Genomic DNA, 23,912 nt, shown 5'->3' with positions numbered 1-23,912 from the left:
GTAAACATACAGGACAGGGGAAGAGCAAGTGTCAGTGGTTAGCCTGGTGCAGGGAGAAGTGTAAACATACAGGACAGGGGTAGAGCAAGTGTCAGTGGTTAGCCTGGGGCAGGGAGAAGTGTAAACATACAGGACAGGGGTAGAGCAAGTGTCAGTGGTTAGCCTGGGGCAGGGATGATTTTTGTTTGTTTTTACTGTTAAGTGTCCAGCTGGCACTGTGTGTACATTATAGGAGTGTGTGTCTGTGTGTTTGTGTGTACAGTATAAGTGTGTGTGTCCCTGTCCTTCCAGGTCAAGGTGATTGTTGGCAGGCTGATTTCCCAGGGGCCTTTGCGTTTGAATGCGCTTCCTCCCACCTCCCAGTGCCAATTTAATGCAATGATCAGTAGTGAGGCATGCGAGCCGACCATGGGTGGGTGTGTGTGTGTGTGTGTATATAATGATCAATGGCGAGGTGTATAATGATCAGTGGTGAGGTGTGAGAGCAACCGGTGACCGCAGGGCAATTCATTCACTGGCAGTAGCAATTCATCACCCCACGTGAGAGAGAGAGAGAGAGAGAGAGAGAGAGAGAGAGAGAGAAAGAAAGAGGCACCTTCACCCCCCCCCCCCCCCCCCCCTATTGACTAAAATCCATTACCAACAAACACCCACATCCTTGAAAGCCATCTCTGAGCTGGGCTGGGCCTCCCCTTCCACCCCCTCTCTCCACCCTCCCTTCCCCTCTCTCCCTGCAGGACTAACTTATGAGAGGGCACATTTTAAGGGCCAGGGGAAGGAAGCTAGGGCCAGATGGGGTAAAAGTCCCCTTGCAGCTGCTCCTCGAGAACAAATAGAAGAGTGAGAAGTAGATGCGGTCAGTTCAAGAAAGGTGTTGTAAAACTGCCTCCACACGTACCATGTAGAAGATGAGACAACACTGAATATAGCTACCTCACATAGTGTATGGCCTGACAAAATATGAACTGAGTAGGATGTGAGAGTAACCGTGGCGACTGGTATTCCATGAACGCAGCAGGCAGCAGAAGCAGCAGTCTTATCTAGGGAGCCTGGTTGAGAATAAATATGTTTCTGTCTCGGGTATGAAATGATGCGTGGAGTTCTGTAATGGTAAACAGCGGGTTTCCCTGTGTGTGTGTGTGTGTGTGTGTGTGTGTGTGTGTGGTTGGTCACATCAGAGTGCACGGTTGTCATCAGGAATGCACAGCCACAGTACAGAGATTGAAGCAGGAGGAAGAAACCGCAATGTCAAAATGTTATGTCATTCTTGGCTGGTCAAGGATGAAATGAGCTGAGAGTCAGAGAGAGAGGAGGAGAGGAAGAGTCAGAGAGAGAGGAGGAGAGGAAGAGTCAGAGAGAGAGGAGGAGAGGAAGAGTCAGAGAGGAGAGGATGAGAGGAGAGGAGGAGTCGTCGAGGAGAGGATGAGAGGAGAGGAGGAGAGTCGTCGAGGAGAGGATGAGAGGAGAGGAGGAGAGGAGTCGTCGAGGAGAGGATGAGAGGAGAGGAGGAGAGTCGTCGAGGAGAGGATGAGAGGAGAGGAGGAGAGTCGTCGAGGAGAGGATGAGAGGAGAGGAGGAGAGGAGTCGTCGAGGAGAGGATGAGAGGAGAGGAGGAGAGTCGTCGAGGAGAGGATGAGAGTAGAGGAGGAGAGTCGTCGAGGAGAGGATGAGAGGAGAGGAGGAGAGGAGTCGTCGAGGAGAAGAGTCAGAGAGAGAGGAGGAGAGGAAGAGTCAGAGAGGAGAGTAGAGGAGGAGAGTCGTCGAAGAGAGGATGAGAGGAGAGGAGGAGAGTCGTCGAGGAGAGGAGTCGTCGAGGAGAAGAGTCAGAGAGAGAGGAGGCGAGGAGGAGAGTCAGAGAGGATAGGAGGAGAGTCGAGGAGAAGAGAGGGAGAGGAGGAGAGTCGAGGAGAAGAGGCAGAGAGAGGAGGCGAGGAGGAGAGGAGGAGAGTCGAGGAGAAGAGAGAGAGGAGGAGATGATGAGAGGAGAAGAGGCGAGTCAGAGAGGAGAGGAGGAGAGTCAGAGAGGAGAGGAGGAGAGTCAGAGAGGAGAGTCAGAGAGGAGAGGAGGAGAGTCAGAAAGGAGAGTAGAAGAGGAGAGGAGCGGCTGGGGTTTAGATGATGTATGTCAAAAGGGAAAATAACGGTCTACTGTTATACCGAAGCTGTGACTATCAACGATACTACTAACAACATCTCATTAAAGTATAAAACAAAGCAGATTGGGGATTTATATTCAGCAAAGTTCACACTCTGTTTGACACTCTCAAAACCACACAAATTAGCATCCACACACACACAATGGCCTCTCAGCTTCAGCTTGTGTATCCCTTTACTATAGTGTCAGAGTGAAACTGGAGATCCCTCTGAGCCCTCTGTGTCCTCCTCCCTGCGTGAATCTAATAGACCACTAAAGTAATACTCAGAACCCAGAAGGCTATCTGTTATCAAAGCAGCTATAGCGGCATCGGCTAGGCTGAGAAGGCTGGGTGGATCAGATGGACACCGACACACCCTCCTCACCTCTCCTCCCTGTAGGGACAGGGAACTGGAGCAGGGACAGGGACAGGGACAGGAGTAACATGACACAACACACACTCAACAAATGAGACCAGCAGGAACTCTCACGCAGGCCAAGGCACACAGTCAAAGCGTACACCCTACACCAAATATCTAAGCACACAAACACACCCATGCACACGCACTATCGATGCACACACACACACACACACCCATAACACTCGCCATATTATGCATGCACACGCTTACACACAGTTCCAGACGATGTGTGTTATGACAGAGTGAGACAACAGCCCTCACCGCCATCTCTACACCCCATCAGTTTCACAGCTCTCACTTGAGTGAATAAATGTCTGGGGTCTCCAAGTACAAAAAGCTCCTATTTGTACATTTCATGTTGTGCTGTAGTGAAGGTCTATACAGCCGAATGCTGACATTATTCCACTGGGGTGGAGAGTAAGCTGGAAGAGAGGCTGAGATGGGAAGGACAGAGGAATACATGGGCTCAATCCCAGTACCCCCCCCCCCCCCCATCACAGCCTCTCTTCCAGTTACTCTCCACCCCAGTGGAATAATGTCAGCATTCAGCTGTATAGACCTTCACTACAGCACAACATGAAATGTGTTCCTCTCCCTCCGTTTTGCGCGACCCCGCGAGGCATAGTGGTATCCCAAATGAACTTTGAGCGTGGCGTAATGCCTTGTCAGCCCTCTAGTTGGCCCCCCTAACTAAGCAAATCGAGATGCAGACTTTCTAGCGAGTGTTTCCCAAAACTCTCATGATGCTCTGCGACCCAACCCTGGAGAGTTGCTTCAATGAATAAATGCTGAAAAAAATACTAGGATGGAAGCAAAAGGGAGGAGACAGGTTAAAGAAGGATTTTTAAGCCTTGTTTCAATTGAGACATGGATTGTGTATGTGTGCCATTCAGAAGGTGAATGGGCAAGACAAAATATTGAAGTGCCTTTGAACGGGATATGGTAGTATGTTCTAGGCGCACTGTTTGGAGTGTGTCAAGAACTACAACGCTGCTGGGTTTTTCATGCTCAACAGTTTCCCGTGTGTATCAAGAATGGTCCACCACCCAAAGGACATCCAGCCAACTTGGGCCAGCATCCCCGTGGAGTGCTTTCAACACCTTGTAGAGTCCATGTTCTGAGGGCAAAAGGGGGTGCAACTCAATATTAGGAAGGTGTTCCTAATGTTTGTACACTAAGTGTATGTTAGTTAATGTAGAGAAAATGATTAAGCATATTTTTGGGTCATAAAATATATTCGCGAACATCGCAATTTAACAAGCTATCTGACTAGCTAAAGTTAATTTGCCAGCTAGCTATACATTTACTTTGCTATATGGGTGTTTGACATTTATATGAATTGTAATTTGTGTTGTTAAATGTTTTAATGACCAGAAAACCAGGCTGTCATCTTGTGAAACCCAGTGGCTGTAAAGAGTCTAGCTAAAGCATTTAACATTACTGCAAATTGAATAAACAATTTACACTGAACAAAAATATAAACACAACATGTAAAGTGTTGGTCCCATGTTACAGGAGCTGAAATAAAAGATCCTAAAAATGTTCCTTACGCACAAAATGTATTTCCAATTTTGTGTACAAATTTGGTTACATCCCTGTTAGTGAGCATTTCTCATTTGCAAAAATAATCCATCCACCTGTCTCAAGTTTTGAGGGAGCGTGCAATTGGCATGCTGACTGCAGGAATGTCCACCAGAGCTGTTGCTACCATAAGCCACCTCCAGTGTCATTTTAGAGAATTTGGCAGCACGTCCAACCGGCCTCACAACCGTAGACCACGTGTAAACATGCCAGCCCAGGACCTCCACATCCGACTTCTTCACCTGCGGGATCTTCTGAGACCAGCCACCCGGACAACTGATGAAACTGTGGGTTTGCAGAACCGAATAATATCTGCACAAACTGTCAGAAACCGTCTCAGGGAAGCTCATCTGCGTGCTCGTCGTCCTCACCAGGGTCTTGACCTGATTGCAGTTCGGCATCGTAATCCACTTCAGTGGGCAAATGCTCACCTTTGATGGCCACGGCCACGCTGGAGAAGTGTGGTCTTCACGGATGAATCCCGGTTTCAACTGTACCTGATAGATGTCAGACTGCGTGTATGGTGTCGCGTGGGCGAGCGGTTTGCTGATGTCAAAGTTGTGAACATAGTGCCCCATGGTGGCGGTGGGGTTATGGTATGGACAGGCATAAGCTACAGACAACGAACACAATTGCATTTTATCGATGGCAATTTGAATGAACAGAGATACCGTGACGAGAGCCTGAGGCCCATTGTCGTGCCATTTATCCGCGCCATCACCTCATGTTTCAGCATGATACTGCACAGCCCCATGTCGCAAGGATCTGTACACAATTCCTGGAAGCTGAACATATCCCAGTTCTTCCATGGCCTACATACTCACCAGACATGTCACCCCTTGAGCATGTTTGGGATGCTCTGGATTGACGTGTACGGCAGCGTGTTCCAATTCCCGCCAATATCCAGCAACTTCGCACAGCCATTGAAGAGGAGTGGGAAAACATTCCACAGGCCACAAATCAACAGCCTGATCAACTCTACGCGAAGGAGATGTGTCGCACTGCATGAGGCAAATGGTAGTCACACCAGATACGGACTTGTTTTCTGATCCACGCCCCTGCTTTTTTTTGTTAAGGTATCCTTGACCAACAGATGCATATCTGTATTCCCAGTCATGTGAAATCCATGCTTTTATGTCAATTGACTGATTTCCTTTTATGAACTGTAGCTCAGTAAAATCTTTGAAATTGTTGCATTTTGTGTTTATATTTTTGTTCAGTGTGGTAAGCTTGCCTTGCAGTTCATTTAAAAAAAAGATATGTCCGACTTGTCATTGTTCGTTATTGTAGTAACGTTAACGTTAGAGGTTGAATATATATGTAACGTAGATAGCTAACCTTTTTCTTGCTTATTGTATAGTGTAGGATAAAATACCTGTATGCCTATGGATATGTATGGGCCCTAAAATGGTTGGTATGAAGTTCAGAACAGTGGTTTAAATGTTTTATTGCTTCCACTGGTTAAGGGGAGGGAGGAGGTGCACAGAGAACGAGAACCCGTATTTCCCTAACAAGAAGGGAAGGCAAAACAACAGCGGTGTAAAAATAAGAACCGCCCTGATGCTGGGAGAAAAGTGTCACACACACACACACACGCGCACACACAGACACACGCACACACGCACACGCGCACACGCGCACACACACAGACACACAGACACACAGACACACAGACACACACAGACACAGACACACACAGACACAGACACAGACACAGACACAGACACAGACACACACACACACACACACACACACACACACAGACACAGACACAGACACAGACACACAGACACACAGACACACAGACACACAGACACACAGACACACAGACACACACACACACACACACACACACACACACACACACACACACACACACAGACACACACACAGACACAGACACACACACAGACACACACACAGACACACACACAGACACACACACAGACACAGACACACAGACACACACACAGACACACAGACACACACAGACCAAAGAAAAAACAACATAACAAAAAGTAATTCCACACGTAGCTGCAGTGGCCTAGTTAATTTCTTTATGAGCCCACTATGGCGTAAGCCACAATGTACACACTGTACACACTGGGACAGTGGCACCCTACTGCCTACATATCGCACTATAGTTGACCAGCACCTGCAGTTACAGTGGCTGTGGATGAATGGAAACTGTAAAGGATATAGGCAGAGATGCGGCTCTGCGCCTCTGTGTTAACGGCTGGTGTATATGCTCCATTATAGGGCCATTCAGACACACAATGGATGAGTGGGATATGTAGGTTGAGTGGGACAAAGAAATGTAGCCTCTAGAGTGTCAGCTCGTGGGAGAGGAAGTGAGAGAAAGGAGAGTTGAGCTGTGTGTGAGAATCGACTGTGTGACATATAGTAACATTGCCATCAACACCACTCGAGAGGTATATCGGTTGGATCTGTGTGTGTGTGTGTGTGTGTCTGTGTGTGTGTCTAAATGTAGCCAGCAATCAGAATAAGCCTGTGTGTTTCAGTTGGTGTTTAAGTGAGTCTGTTAAAGTGCATTAAAGTCAGAATATCTGTATCATTGTAAATGTGTGTGTACGTCTGAGTGGGAGCGAGTAAGTGTGTATGCTTGAGCTTGTGTGTGTGTGTGTCTGAGTGAGAGTTTGCCTACATCAACTAATGCTTAGAAGACAGTTTTATGTCTGTATTAGCAGGAGTGAACCAGTCCCATTCCCTTCAGCTTAAAACACGCAGAAATCACAGTTGAACGCTTTCATCACGGTCAGTTCTATCCATTACAGAACAGAACAGAAACAGGCCAGTGAAATAAAGGACCAGGTCTTAAATACAACACCTTCAGGTGACACTAATGTACCTTTAATGTCTATTATAAAACGGGTTGTTTGGATTCTGGATGCTTATTGGACGAGCAGCGTTCCAAGCCGTGCTGTATTGGCCTCCACAGGCACACCTAAGCCCGCTAACAGGTCCATCTGAATTATACCTTTGCCTCCATAGGAATATCATGTTCCCTTTGCTGTATTTCCCCTCGTTTCTAGCCTAGCATTCAGTTCGGTACAGTGGCGGTTAATATAAGCCTAGCTGTTTGCCTGTCCGACCTCGGAAACGATGTGTAAAATTTGAAAAGCGATCTCCCCTGTACCATAGAGAGCGAACAGTGTCCAGAAAAGAGTGGTAACCAGTTTCTCTTGAACATCATGTAAGCTACAACTCGCTTCCCTGAGGACATTCCACTGAGGAACATCACCAGAGGAAAGTTACTACAGATATTGCAGGAGTTTCCCCTTGAAATCAGACACGTCCGTGGTAAGGACAATTTGGTTGCTGATTGTCTAAAAAGGGTGTTTTGGAGATGAGTATTATTTTGGTTGTGCTCGTTCCAGGGGGATGGGAGTATTAAAAACATACTTTATTTTACCCGTTTCTGAAAACTTCTGAGTTTAAGGCAACTATATATATGAAAAAAATATATAAAGTGTTTGTTTTGTCTTATATTTAATTGTTGACAGCCAGTTGACGCCATGTTTATATTGGAGAAGGCGACGCATAAGTAGTGACGCATTTAAGTGAAATGAAAGTTGTTTTCTGTTGGTGGTGAGCAAACTTGTCCAACAGAAATATAGGATATATTTGTTGTCTTAAGGTGGACGGTGTTACAGGTTTTGTTTTTTCCATTTATGATTTGAGGTTGGAATTTTTCACACGCATAGCACGTTAGCAACGATCGGTGTCCCCTCGTTAGTCAGTATGTGTTACACCTGTGCTGGCTTGTCCATCTCGTTAGTTGGAAGGTGTTTCACCTGTGCTGGCCCAGGTGATATTTAAGAGCGGCTGGCCCAGTACTCAAGTTGTCTTGAGAGATATGGAGGGTTAACATGCTCACTATTTTGAGTTCTAGACAAACAATCCTTTATCTGATCTTCCCTGATTTTTGTTTTGACTCCTGTCTTTAAGTTTGGTGTGGGTTTTTCTTTTGTTTGCCTCTTCTTGGCCAAATTTAGTGTTGTCTCATGGCGGGTGTCTTTTAGGTTCTAGTTGTTGTTGCTAGTCAACTTTCAGTGGACACCCCCATGAGTGTCTTTCAGAAACCTTCCTAAAACCACACCTGTTCCCCACTCTGTTTGAGCGACATTTTTTGGTTTTCTTGCTGGGGAACGTAAAAGACATAACTAGGCTCGCTGTAGTTTAGCTAGCGTAGCAACAATTGTTGTTGGCTTCGCGTCGAGCCGAACGACGCCATTGACCTGGGACTGTGTTCATCACATGGCACGGCCTCTTGTGCTTTATTGTTTAAATACACACACTTTGTCACAATAGCAAGAAGGAATATGGTTGATAACTTGTCTGGCTTTAAATCTGTGCCTTTGATATGGTCATGCCATGAAATAGAAAATACACTCCCAACCCTATTCAGATGAAGGATGGACAAAAAGTGCCTGAGAAATGAAGTAAATTCTGCAACTTTGACATCCTGACAGTCCCATCAGTGATTTACATCATGTGTGTCTGACTAAATCACTGTTAGGATTATATCAGAGCCATTTTCCCAGGCTACTGTTATACACTGCAGAGTGATTGTATTATAAATGCTTCTGTGCCTTCCTAAACTGGATGGTGAACTTAAGGGAGCTACATGGATAACGTCTGCTGGCTGCTGCCGAGGAAGAAGCAGTGTCGACACCTCTGTCTAATCAGCTGCAGGAGATCTTCTTGGCCAGCCTCCGCTTTTGCCTCCATCTCTCTTTATCTTTCTCCTCGACATTCCTCACCTCATGCCTCCATCGCCACACACACACAACAGAAATGTCTCCTTCTCTCTCTCGCCATCTCTGACCGCCCTTTCCAGTCTCTCCTCCATTTACTCCCTCCCTCCCTCCAATCGCTACCAACACAAAAGCAGTCTGACAGCCTGGCAGACAGCTACTCTGGAGCGAGATAGCACCATAGTGACCAGCCAGGACCCTTTTATTTCGTAGTCAAACTTGGTTACAGGACTCTTGGTAGAAACAATCACCTGTCTCGCTACTCTGGAAAAAAGTTTTGTTGAGTTAGTTTGATTGAACAGGGTCAAGTTAGTGCACAAAAACAACTATACCTCAACTCCAACAGCTGGAAATAGGCCTACAGCAACATCCACAAACCATACCAACCAGGCAGACACACAGACTACACACACACACAGTGACAAAATCAACTCCCCTCCATCCTCGGACACTGCCTGACTAACACACATGCTGGTGTAGTAAACATACGCACATACTGAGGCTTGGTCACATGCTGGTAAACACACACACCACTGTATTGGTTATCAGGTTCCTACGTCTCCCCCTCTGTCTCTTCCTGGTGCTGTCATCCTCCTCTCTCCAGAGGTCCTACTGTCAACAATACTTAGTTTATAGATGGGGGGGGGGGGGGTGTATTACCCCTTTGCCAGCTCCCTCCCTCTCTCCATCCCTCTGTCCCTTCATCCCTCTCTCCCACTCATCCATCACCCTGTCAATCAACCAGCGAAGGGTCAATCTACCCAGCGCTCACCATCTCTGTCGCACACACACACACACACACACACACACACACACACACACACACACACACACACACACACACACACACGTCTGCTGGACCCATCTGCTGAGCTCATCATAAGTGTGTGTCCACAGGGAGCTTGTCAGAATGACTGACAGCCCAGCTAAAGTAGATGAGGTGAAACTGCTCAGGGTGCTAGCCCGTTTTAAATTGACCATTGAGTCAATATATAATAAAGATGAACCCTTAGAAGAGACCAAAGCAACGCCCACTGTGAAAAGATAACATGCACGCACGCACGCACAAATACGTTTGTTTTACTATCCTTGTGGGGACCAAACAATTGATTCCCATTCTTAATCTGATTTATCGTAACCTCCAACCCCAACTCTAACCCTTAACCTAACCCTAACCTAACCCTAACTCCAAACCCTAACTCCAAACCCTAACGCCAAACCCTTAACCCTTAACCTAACCCTAACTCCCAACCCTTAACCTAACCGTAACCCTTAACCTAACCCCCAACCCTTAACCTAACCCTAACTCCCAACCCTTAACCTAACCGTAACCCTTAACCTAACCCTAACTCCCAACCCTTAACCTAACCGTAACCCTTAACCTAACCCTAATTCCTAACCGTAACCCTTAACCTAACCCTAATTCCTAACCGTACCCTTCACCTAACTCCGAACTCTAAACCTTAACCTAACTCCTAACCCTTAACCTAACCCTAATTCCTAACCGTAACCCTTAACCTAACCCTAACTCCTAACCCTTAACCTAACTCCTAACCCTTAACCTAACTCAAACTCCTAACCGTAACCCTTAACCTAACCCTAACTCCTAAACCTTAACCTAACCCTAAACTTAATTCTCACCATAACACTATTTGTAACCCAAAACCTAACCCCTATACCAAAAATGGCCCTTTTCCTTGTGGGGACCGGCAAGGATAGTGAAACCACGCACGCACGCACGCACGCACGCACGCACGCACGCACGCACGCACGCACGCACGCACGCACGCACGCACGCACGCACGCACGCACGCACGCACGCACGCACGCACGCACGCACGCACGCACGCACGCACGCACGCACGCACGCACGCACGCACGCACGCACGCACGCACGCACGCACGCACGCACGCACGCACGCACGCACGCACGCACGCACGCACGCACGCACGCACGCACGCACGCACGCACGCACGCACGCACGCACGCACGCACGCACGCACGCACGCACGCACGCACGCACGCACGCACGCACGCACGCACGCACGCACGCACGCACGCACGCACGCACGCACGCACGCACGCACGCACGCACGCACGCACGCACGCACGCACGCACGCACGCACGCACGCACGCACGCACGCACGCACGCACGCACGCACGCACGCACGCACGCACGCACGCACGCACGCACGCACGCACGCACGCACGCACGCACGCACGCACGCACGCACGCACGCACGCACGCACGCACGCACGCACACACACACACACACACACACACACACACACACACACACACACTGTCCTACTCAGACAGCTCTGTTAGCAGTGCAGCCAGAAGTCTCATTACTGCAGTTCCTCAGAGAGACTCAGCACACCGCTGCAGTCTCAGCCCATGCCCCAAATGGCACCCTATTCCCTTTATAGTGCACTACTTTTGTCCAGAGCCTTATAAGGCCCTGGTCAAAAGTATTGCACTATGAAGGGAATAAGGTGCCAAATGGGACGCAGGTTCAAGTCTCGCTGGCTGCTTCTCATTATGCTGCCTGGGCTCCACACATAGCAGAGCAGCCATTACCACAGGGCCTGGACCCTGTATACCACCCCATTAACACAGGGCCTGGACCCTGTACACCACCCCATTAACACAGGGCCTGGACCCTGCACACCACCCCATTAACACAGGGCCTGGACCCTGCACACCACCCCATTAACACAGGGCCTGGACCCTGTACACCACCCCATTAACACAGGGCCTGGACCCTGTACACCACCCCATTAACACAGGGCCTGGACCCTGCACACCACCCCATTAACACAGGGCCTGGACCCTGCACACCACCCCGTTACCACAGGGCCTGGACCCTGCACACCACCCCATTAACACAGGGCCTGGACCCTGTACACCACCCCATTAACACAGGGCCTGGACCCTGCACACCACCCCATTAACACAGGGCCTGGACCCTGCACACCACCCCATTAACACAGGGCCTGGACCCTGTACACCACCCCATTAACACAGGGCCTGGACCCTGCACACCACCCCATTAACACAGGGCCTGGACCCTGCACACCACCCCGTTACCACAGGGCCTGGACCCTGTATACCACCCCATTAACACAGGGCCTGGACCCTGCACACCAGCCCATTAACACAGGGCCTGGACCCTACACACCACCCCATTACCACAGGTTCTGGAACCTGTACACCACCCCATTACCACATTGTCTGGACCCTGCACACCAGCCCATTAACACAGGGCCTGGACCCTACACACCACCCCATTACCACAGGTTCTGGAACCTGCACACCACCCCATTACCACAGGGCCTGGACCCTGCACACCACCCCGTTACCACAGGGCCTGGACCCTGTATACCACCCCATTAACACAGGGCCTGGACCCTGCACACCATCCCATTAACACAGGGCCTGGACCCTTCACACCACCCCATTACCACAGGGCCTGGACCCTGCACACCACCCCATTACCACAGGGCCTGGACCCTGCACACCACCCCATTAACACAGAGCCTGGACTCTGCACACCACCCCATTACCACAGGGCCTGGACCCTGCACACCACCCCATTTACACAGGGCCTGGACCCTGCACACCACCCCATTACCACAGGGCCTGGACCCTGTACACCCCCCATTAACACAGGGCCTGGACCCTGTACACCACCCCATTAACACTGTAGACACAACCCTGCACACCATCCCATTAACACTGTAGACACAACCCTGCACATCACCCCATTAACACTGTAGACACAACCCTGCACACCACCCCATTAACACTTTAGACACAACCCTGCACACCATCCCATTAACACTGTAGACACAACCCTGCACATCACCCCATTAACACTGTAGACACAACCCTGCACACCACCCCATTAACACTTTAGACACAACCCTGCACATCACCCCATTAACACTGTAGACACAACCCTGCACACCACCCCATTAACACTGTAGACACAACCCTGCACACCACCCCATTAACACTGTAGACACAACCCTGCACACCATCCCATTAACACTGTAGACACAACCCTGCACACCATCCCATTAACACTGTAGACACAACCCTGCACACCATCCCATTAACACTGTAGACACAACCCTGCACACCATCCCATTAACACTGTAGACACAACCCTGCACACCATCCCATTAAACACAACCCTGCACACCACCTCATTAACACTGTAGACACAACCCTGCACACCACCCCATTAACACTGTAGACACAACCCTGCACACCACCTCATTAACACTGTAGACACAACCCTGCACACCATCCCATTAACACTGTAGACACAACCCTGCACACCATCCCATTAACACTGTAGACACAACCCTGCACACCATCCCATTAACACTGTAGACACAACCCTGCACACCATCCCATTAACACTGTAGACACAACCCTGCACACCATCCCATTAACACTGTAGACACAACCCTGCACACCACCCCATTAACACTGTAGACACAACCCTGCACACCATCCCATTAACACTGTAGACACAACCCTGCACACCACCCCATTAACACTTTAGACACAACCCTGCACATCACCCCATTAACACTGTAGACACAACCCTGCACACCACCCCATTAACACTGTAGACACAACCCTGCACACCACCCCATTAACACTGTAGACACAACCCTGCACACCATCCCATTAACACTGTAGACACAACCCTGCACACCATCCCATTAACACTGTAGACACAACCCTGCACACCATCCCATTAACACTGTAGACACAACCCTGCACACCATCCCATTAACACTGTAGACACAACCCTGCACACCATCCCATTAAACACAACCCTGCACACCACCTCATTAACACTGTAGACACAACCCTGCACACCATCCCATTAACACTGTAGACACAACCCTGCACACCATCCCATTAACACTGTAGACACAACCCTGCACACCATCCCATTAACACTGTAGACACAACCCTGCACACCATCCCATTAACACTGTAGACACAACCCTGCACACCATCCCATTAACACTGTAGACACAACCCTGCACACCATCCCATTAACACTGTAGACACAACCCTGCACACCACCCCATTAACACTGTAGACACAACCCTGCACACCATCCCATTAAACACAACCCTGCACACCACCTCATTAACACTGTAGACACAACCCTGCACACCATCCCATTAACACTGCAAATAATACTCAAACCCATTGGACTTGAAAAAGGACCATAACGCTGTAGTAACACTGTAGTAACACTGTAGTAACACTGCAGTAACACTGCAGTAACACTGCAGTAACACTGCAGTAACACTGCGGTAATGCTAACAATGTGAGCTGAGGCCTACTCATGGCCATTGGCCAGTGCTGACCACTACATACAGCAGGGGTCAGTGATGTCTGACTCTGAAGCCCCACTACTGCTACTGGCTCTGGGTAGGAGCTGCTCCTCAGGTCTAGGATCAGTTTACATACCCCAATTCTAACTTTTACCAAAGGGGACACACACACACAGAACTGACCTTAGATCAGTTAGCTTAGATACGCTCTCGCTCTCCTTCAATGGAGCAGGCAAGTACAATGGAGCGTGAGAGAGAAAAAGAGAGGGAGGATTTGTGTGTAATGTGCGCATGCCTGTGTGTGTGTGTGTGAGAGCGGGAGCGTGCCAGTGTACGAGTTTGAGAGTACATTTGTGAATGTGTCTCAAATCAGCTCGCTGTAAGAACAACTCCTACACATCCTTTCCTTTACTTTGAACAACCTTTTGAAACGTTAAATTAGGACAGACCCGATCACTTCACAACTCTGACTGTTGCTTCCGGCTTGAATCGAATCAGCATGCCAGTGTTTGAGGGCCAGAATACGGCATCTGACAAGCGCAATAACAGAAGAGCTTTTCTCACGGCCTTTAGACACAGCCCATCAGCCCAGGTTGACACCCTGTCCATCACGTATCACAACATGCCATCATCTTACACTACACCATAGCTACCGTGACAGGCACTGACGTTACACGGATTTAGTTCCGGCTTTGTAAACAGCCGTAAGGTAAGGAAATACCTTAACCCACGTCTCACCAGAACACAACAGAAATGGACCACTGATCAGACCACCAGCAACAGCTTGGGAGAGAGAATACTGAAAAGAGAGGAGACATACTGCAGTACTCTGATGTAAGACTACATCTAACCTGGAAGTGAACTTCAGTGATGTAAAGTGTAATTTAGGTTAGTCTCATTGAGATAAAATCTATTTTTTCAAGAGAGACAGGGACCAACCGAGAGAGCAGCAGGGGGGGGGGAACAATATTTGAGACAAATATCAGACATACTGTAACAACTTACAGACATAGACAAACCATAAAATACATTTCTTTGGACGTAGACACAAACATTTCAATGACAGAAACATACAAATGTAAACTTAGACTACAGAATCGAACCGAGAACGGTAATGTACAGATGAGAAACACGTGGATTAACAGGTCAGTGAAGTGATGATGCATAACATCTCATAGTAGAAACAGAAGGAGAGGAGAGAGAGTGAGAGACAGAACGTGAGAGAGACAGAGAACGAAAAAGAGAAAGCCACAAGTAGAGACAAAGATACGGAGGAAGAGAGAGAAACGGAGCGAGAGTGAGAAAGGCAGAAACGGAAAGAAAGCCAAACTCAGTCAGTGTGTTGGTCACGGCCACGCTTCTCACCTGAGTGTCTCGGCCATGCGTCTCAGGTCCTCGTTCTGCTGTTTCAGTCTCTCCAGCTTGGCCAGGATCTTGGACAGCTCTCTGCTGGATCTCTCCGGGTGCTCGCTGTCCTTCACAAGGTGACCTCCGATGTAAAACAGCAGTGTGCCCCACGCCAGGAGCACAAGCATGATCCAGCGCCACGAACCTGCCCACGGGCGCATCTTTCACCCCTCTGGGGCCTCTGGGGCTGGGGTGGAGGGGTGAGGGATGGGGGAGGGGGGGGTGAGCAGCACTCCCGTCACAATAGGCCTTGAGGCATGGTGAGACTGCCGGAGGGCGTAGGGGGGTGAAGGAGGGGGGGAGGACGGAGATGGTGAGACGTAGTTCAGGTAGGGTTGGTGGGGTTAGTTAATGCATGGCTATGGTTCCTCCAGAGAGTTAGTATGTCCAAGTCCTCTCTGTCTCTGGTCTAGGCTGGACTGGGCGTGTGTTGATCCTGGGTGTGGTAGTCCGGTCAGCTCACTGATGTCACCCTCTGTGTCTCTGTAGTCCTGACTGACTGACTGGCAGATGGCTCAGTCTCTCTGGGTCTCTATGGAGTGGCCTTGTAGAATACTTTCCCTCTGGTCAAAGAGAAAACAAAAGTAGGGTTTTTTACTGACAAAATCTGAGAGAAAGCGCAGCCCTTATCTTCTTCCTCCACCCGTCCTCTCTTTCTCTGTGATAAACCAGAGTCAGGAGCCCTTCGCTATATGAATCCCCCACACAGCCGTAAACAAACGCCACATGCCACTCAGCATTACATCAACAAACTGACTGAAAACACCACAAACCCACTTCTACACACCGCAAACGCACCATTCAACTTAACACAAACCCACCACCACTCAAGAAAACACTACACAAACCCACCGAACGCAACAACAAAAGATCCAGCGCTGATCAGAGCACAACCAACGGCTAACAGCCTGTGAGAGAGAATAGTGAAAATAGAAAACGCAGCTACCGGTACTTCCCTTGTCTAATAATAAAACTGGGTTAAACCATTGTTATGTGGAGGAGCGTGTGGATGTCAGCGCAAAGGTATCTTCCTCCCTTCTATTTGAGGAGAGATCCCCCCGCCGACACAGCTCTGTTCACATACACTCCTCCCCCAGGACCGGGCCACACACACACACACACACACACAGTCTCAGAGCAGGCAGGGAGATCACACACACACATCACAGGCCAGCAACGAGTTGAACGGTTCAGCAACAATTATGGATATGGCTGAATATTCTATATTCATTACAGAGGATATAGAATACTTAGCACGTCATTACAAATGACTGGCAGGCTGGCTGAATACATAAGAGACTAGTTAGTTATGGATTTCTGTGTGGAGAATATACAATGTATTATAGATTGTAGCAGTGGTTTGGTCCGAGGCGAACAAAGGGCGGACTCAATTAATTAATCAACAGACTGACCTCCAGCTGCGTAGTGCTGCCTGCTTGTCTGTCAAGTTTCAAGTACAGTGAAATGGCTTTCGTGCTCTTTCCCGACAATACAGTAATCAACATCGGTAGTACTATACATGATTTCTTTTTTGAAGTCAAGTGGAACAAAAAAACACGAGAAATAGAAATAAGAAGAACCACGAGAAGGTAAGCACAGTAAACTATATACAGGGTCAGTTCCAGGGCCAGTGCCAATACTATACTGTATGTGCAGTTTGGGTCATAAAAGTGCATTGAAATGACTTAGGAACTGTGAACACTTTGGAGAGTTGTGAGACCACTTGGAGACACCAGTTCGTCCTCTCACACAAACCTTTGTAATACAAATATGTTGCACCTACCCCACATTTTCCAGGAATATTTTATCATGTTCCTGAATGTTTCCAGAGTATTTTAAGATTCAGTTATCAACAAATGCGGTGAATAGTACAGTAAATGAAAAAGGCACATAAAATCAACAGTGTAATGTTCGGATTAAGTACTGTGTCAGGTGAACTGTTGTGTTCTCAACTTTGGTCTAATAATTTTCCCATGATCTTCAAGCTGTTCACTTTCAATTTCTTCACTCTTATAAAAAAAGGTGCTATCTAGAACCTTAAAGGGTTCTTCGGCTGTCCCCATAGGAGAACCCTTTAAAGAACCCTTTTTGGTTGAAGGTAAAACCCTTTTGGAACCCATATAGGCCAATTCCCACAAGTGTAAAGGGTTAAGATGACTTCAACTATTCTAATTGTCAATACTTATGTACCTATGTTGACTCAACAAATATCAATGTGTTTAATCAACTTATAAATTCACAACCAAAAAGTAAAATCAACTGAAACAGCTGTGTTGACTAAACATGTCAAGTTCAGATGTTTCTCTCTCTCTCTACCACATCTATCTCTCTCTCTCTACCACATCTCTCTCTCTCTCTCTCTCTCTCTCCTCTACCACATCTCTCTCTCTCTCTCTCTCTCTCCTCTACCACATCTCTCTCTCTCCTCTACCACATCTCTCTCTCTCCTCTACCACATCTCTCTCTCTCTCTCTACCACATCTCTCTCTCTCTCCTCTACCACATCTCTCTCTCTCTCCTCTACCACATCTCTCTCTCTCCTCTACCACTTCTCTCTTTCTCCTCTACCACATATCTCTCTCTCTCTCTACCACATCTATCTCTCTCTCTCTCTACCACATCTCTCTCTCTCTCCTCTACCACATCTCTCTCTCTCTCTCTCCTCTACCACATCTCTCTCTCTCTCTCTCCTCTACAACATCTCTCTCTCTCTCTTTACCACATCTCTCTCTTTCTCTACCACATCTCTCTTTCTCTCTCTCTCTCTCCTCTACCACATATCTATCTCTCTCCTCTACCACATCTCTCTCTCTCTCTCTCCTCTACCACATCTCTCTCTCTCTCTCTCCTCTACAACATCTCTCTCTCTCTCTTTACCACATCTCTCTCTTTCTCTACCACATCTCTCTTTCTCTCTCTCTCTCTCCTCTACCACATATCTATCTCTCTCCTCTACCACATATCTCTCTCTCCTCTACCACATATCTCTCTCTCCTCTACCACATCTCTCTTTCTCCTCTACCACATATCTCTCTCTCTCCTCTACCACCTCTCTCTCTCTCTCCTCTACCACCTCTCTCTCTCTCTCCTCTACCACATCTCTCTCTCTCTCCTCTACCACATCTCTCTCTCTCTCTACCACATCTCTCTCTCTCTCTACCACATCTCTCTTTCTCTCTCTACCACATCTCTCTTTCTCTCTCTACCACATCTCTCTTTCTCTCTCTACCACATCTCTCTTTCTCTCTCTACCACATCTCTCTTTCTCTCTCTACCACATCTCTCTTTCTATCTCTCTCTCTCTCCTCTACCACATCTCTCTCTCTACCACGTCTCTCTTTCTCTCCCTCTCTCACCAACACTGCTAGGCCTGTATGATCAATGCTCAACCACTGGCCTAGTGCCTATATCCCATTCCAGCTACAGTTGTAATCCTGAATGCTGATTGTAAATGACATTGTTTCAATAGAACATCTCATTAAATAGTCAATATTTGTTTTGCTGTTAAATAACTGCTTTAAGCTACTTAAAGCTTCCACCTGGCAGTATCACTGTGATTATATGTATGCTGCCACAGACACACACACAGACACCCTAGGGTTTCTGTTAGGAACATGTTGGTGCTGGACAACGTGACCAGGAAGATTAAGAAATCTAAGAAATGTACCGTACCCATATGCATTGGGTGTGTAACCCATTAGACCATCCACCCACGGTGCTCAGAATGACACAAATCACATTTAGATGATGGGGTTAATCTGAACCAAATATACCACTCCTGTAATGAAGCATCCAACAAAACGAAATGCAATTCACGGGAAAAAGGCAAAACACCATTCTAAAACAGAGCACCTGAAGCGAGCAGCATATATATGACAGATATGAACATCCCTGTCAGAAAGAGTGAATCTAAAGAGGCAACAACGAGGATGGGTTGCTCATATGACTAGGATTTGGCTTCTGGATATTGAAAGAACGTTGATGAAAAACAAGAGGACTGGAGAAAAATGGCATAATGAGGGCGTCTTTCATAAGCACCGTGCATGGGAAAAGGCCTAGCTGATTGTTGTCTTGCGGCTGTTAGTGAAAAGCATCGAAAACATGTGTGAAGATAATGTGTCTTCTGTATAATAAAAAATGTCAGGACAAAAAAAAGACGGGGAGGGGTGCGCGGCGAAGAGAGAACAGGTACTTCTCTCTCCAGAATGCACTCAGCTGTCTCCCACCAATTCTTCCACATTCATTGTTTCATGTGAATTGTTTGCCGCTTGAGCGTTTCTTTTAAAAAAAAAATCAATTCCCCATTACATATGTCACCAGTAGCAAACGTACAGTTAATCCCCGTCATTTGGTTACATTAATTTCTGTTAATGCGCTGTATCCCTAATTAGGCCTACAGTCATTTACCATTGTCAGAGTGGAAACGTTGCTTGCAGAGTTCTGTTACACTTGTGAGAAGCAAGTTCGGGTTTATTTCATAACCATCATTTACGAGTTGTCCATTTTTTTGTTCATTGTTTTTTAATTTGGAGTGCTCCATGTGAACAATGAGGGTTGGTCTGGTTTCTCTGTCCTGATAATGTTGAGGGAGTGCGCGCCTGGGCAAGCATAGAAGTACCTGGCCTGCTACGTGGAAATGTAGGAAAGTGCCCATTTGATTTCTGGATGTCTTAGTCACCATGTCCACCACTAATAAGCTGAGCTTCTCAAGCCATTCTTTATTCACCTCACACAGGTGTGAAATATCCATTGCAGATGATAGGCCTACTTTGAGGAACTATTAGTCTATCTGAAAAATCTTCCCAACAATCCCCCTCGTCGATAATCACCAAGCCTCGGCGTGAAAGAGGAAAATATCATCATCTGATGATCCCATATATCCAGTGGAAACGTCTTAAAATACCTTTCCCTTGAGCAAAAACAGTTGTCTGTCCCGAGCTCACTGGTTTGGGACAGTCTGAGGGCCCAGAATAGGCTAGTTGATACAATGTTACAAGTTCCCTATAGACAGCTTCTAACCTGAGCCAGTTGGTTGATTTTATACAATGTTGCACTTCACTAGCAATAGCTCAAGTCAAGACAGATAGAAAGGAAGAAATATGCTCTGAGTAGAGAGATTATTGCGATTGAAAGAACCCGAATTGTCATCAGTATATTTTCTAAAGATTTTATTTGTCGGCTTTATGTATTTTAACAAGTTGACATTGGAAGTTATAGACCAACGGCTGCAGTGGCCATCTATGAGTTAGTCGCCATTGATCCCGGTGTATCAATGTGTCCATCAAGCAAGGTAAGATATGCCTCATATTATGAAATAAAATACTCAGGTTTCAAACAATTAAGTATGTTGTCAAAATGCATACTGCCTCCAGCTCACATTGTAAAGTAGTGGGTGATGCGTTGATAGCCTGCCTACCGTTGTTTTTTCTCCCGGTCAATCTGTCCACTTTTATTTATCAGCATTTTTTACAGCCATGGCCAAAAGGCGGAAATTACCGGCGGACGCACACACACAGAGGACAGAGGACAGTAATAAACCTTATCAGGCCAGTAGCAACAGATGATATGCTGTTATATGGGCCATGATGGTAGACCGAATGAAAGTCAACAGTCTGGGGAAAGGAAAGAACACTGAACCTTCGCTCACTGGTGGCCATTTTACACGAACATACAGAACGGCCCATCTCCTGTTCCTGTAGCGTGAGGCAGGGTGCCAAATCAAATGTTTTTGGTCATATATACATATTTAGCAGATGTTATTGTGGGTGTAGCAAAATGCTTGTGTTCCTAGCTCCAACAGTGCAGTATAATCTAACAACTCATACAAGTACATGTAAAAGTACACCCCTTGGACAAGACGCTAGTCTGTACAGTACAAATAACAGTATGTTCTGTATTTGTGACAGTTTGGAACAATCTGCAGGGTATTTATATAGGCAAACTAGGGCTGACCCCATTTAGTCGACTGGTCGATTGTTTGGTCGATAGGCTGTTGGCTGACAGATTTCTTTAGTCGAGCAGTAGCAAAGACACCTGTCTGAATCGAGTCTGTCTGAGTGGACTAATCCATTGTGGAGGCTGTTGGATAGTGGTCGCTGTCTGCGATTCTGAAACACATCAGTGTGTTGTTGAATTGGCGTCTTTTCCCTAGACCATGTTGCTATGTGCATAACAGCAAAGTTGACCAGCATATTGGTGTTGAGAACAATGCGGCGGAGGCAGCAGCAGAGTTAGCAAACGAGAAAACAGCCCTCGCTTTAATTGTCTAAGAAAAGTGAGGAGAGAGGACACCCCAATTGAATTAGGTCTATCATCAATAGTCTAACTGTTAAATGTGCCTGGCTTTATAAAACATTAACTTACTGTACAAGTATATCAACAAAAATAAGACAGATCCTGCTTCTGTTGCCTTTTTGAGTGTTTGGTTGATTGCTTACTGATTCCGTGAGCACCGAGCCTTTATAATAATAATCCTCCCTTTTTCCTTGATCTCCTTTGTATTGTTAGTATTACTATTATTACAAATATTATTATGATCATCATTATAATAATAGTAATGTCATTATCATTAGTAGGTTTAGTATAGCAGCTTTGTATAACCACCATCGAGCTGTAGGCCTAAGAGTGCATCCTGTTTAGTCTTAATACGGTAACTTACTTAGGCCTATATTTTAGTACTGACAAAGGCTACTGTATCAATCAATAATTTATTCGTTCATGTCAACACACAGCCTACGAGTCATTCATGACGTGAAATGCAATCAAGCATTTTAGTTTAAAATGAGTTTATAATTGGCATAAACAATAAATAGGCCTAAACCGTTCCATTTCAGAAATTGCATTCACGAATGAACGCGACTGTTTTTCGTCTTTGCTGTAATAAAGGTTGTACAAAAAAAACGTTACAACAGACTCTCTGGAAGGCTTATAATTTATTTTGTGTTGTTTACATCGTTCCAAACGGTCTGAAAAATGATATTGTAATCTAACAGCACCAGTTTGGGACACATAATATGCATGCAGTGCCTGCTCCTTACCTTCTTTTTCTAGATCTCCAGTATTTTCTACAACTAGTCAAATTTATACCACACATCTGACTTCCCCTTTACCTCCTGCTCAACCAGTAAACATTCCCCTGTTTCATGTTTTTTGTCACATCCTCTGCATCAATATTGCTGTCACGTGTTATGGTGTTCAGAGTTTGTTATAACCAATTTATTGATGTGATTATGATATGCTATAGTTCAGGCCCTATTGGTCACATGCATGCGAAGCATACATGCATCACGTAAAGAGAGCAAGGGTTGAGGGAATAGGAATTTCGGTAACATAACTTTTCAGTCATATATGGCTGTAATTATGTTGCAGCTTCAGCAACACGGACAGTGCAATACACACTGCTGTTCTGTGGTGGTCGCTGCAGCACGGAGGAGAGAGAGAGAAGTGCTAGTCACACAGTCACTCACTGTCTTTTTTTTTACATCGCAGGAAGTCTGAGTCAGGCGGCACAATCAAATCAATTGCTGGTTGGACTCCCTCCATTTGCCTTAATTATTTAATCAAACAGTGTGCTTAAAGCATCAGACAAGCTCAGTGCATATAGTTGATTGAATAAAACACATTTCCCCCACTGTCTATATACAGTGGGGGAAAAAAGTATTTGATCCCCTGCTGATTTTATACGTTTGCCCACTGACAAAGAAAGGATCAGTCTATAATTTTAATGGTAGGTTTATTTGAACAGTGAGAGACAGAATAACAACAAAAATATCCAGAAAAACGCATGTTAGAAATGTTATAAATTGATTTGCATTTTAATGAGGGAAATAAGTATTTGACTCCCTCTCAATCAGAAAGATTTCTGGCTCCCAGGTGTCTTTTATACAGGTAACGAGCTGAAATTAGGAGCACACTCTTAAAGGGAGTGCTCCTAACCACAGCTTGTTACCTGTAAAAAAGACACCTGTCCACAGAAGCAATCAGTCAATCAGATTCCAAACTCTCCACCATGGCCAAGACCAAAGAGCTCTCCAAAGATGTCAGGGACAAGATTGTAGACCTACACAAGGCTGGAATGGGCTACAAGACCAATGATCAATGATCTCAAGGCAGCTGGGATCATAGTCACCAAGAAAATAACTGGTAACACACTACGCCGTGAAGGACTGAAATCCTGCAGCGCCCGCAAGGTCCCCCTGCTCAAGAATACATATACATG

At 46.7% G+C, this 23,912-nt stretch overlaps 1 protein-coding gene across 5 annotated transcripts in view; it reads right to left on the bottom strand.

Annotated features, from left to right (window-relative positions):
- Window positions 1-23,912, bottom strand: part of LOC115172297 (alpha-(1,6)-fucosyltransferase) — a 120,372-nt gene that overhangs the window by 17,310 nt on the left and 79,150 nt on the right. For 4 of the 5 annotated variants that reach the window (XM_029729610.1, XM_029729611.1, XM_029729612.1 and 1 more), the window contains one exon: window positions 15,653-16,257. In XM_029729610.1, the coding sequence (XP_029585470.1) occupies window positions 15,653-15,855 (203 nt within the window). In that variant the 5' untranslated portion in view covers window positions 15,856-16,257. Of the gene's footprint in view, window positions 1-15,652; window positions 16,258-16,546; window positions 16,696-23,912 lie in introns of those variants that run through there. The other variant, XM_029729613.1, reaches the window with a different exon arrangement.

The sequence above is a fragment of the Salmo trutta genome, chromosome 33 (genome assembly GCF_901001165.1).
Source record: "Salmo trutta chromosome 33, fSalTru1.1, whole genome shotgun sequence".
Lineage (NCBI taxonomy): Eukaryota > Metazoa > Chordata > Actinopteri > Salmoniformes > Salmonidae > Salmo > Salmo trutta.
This window is presented reverse-complemented; position numbering and strand designations above follow the sequence as displayed.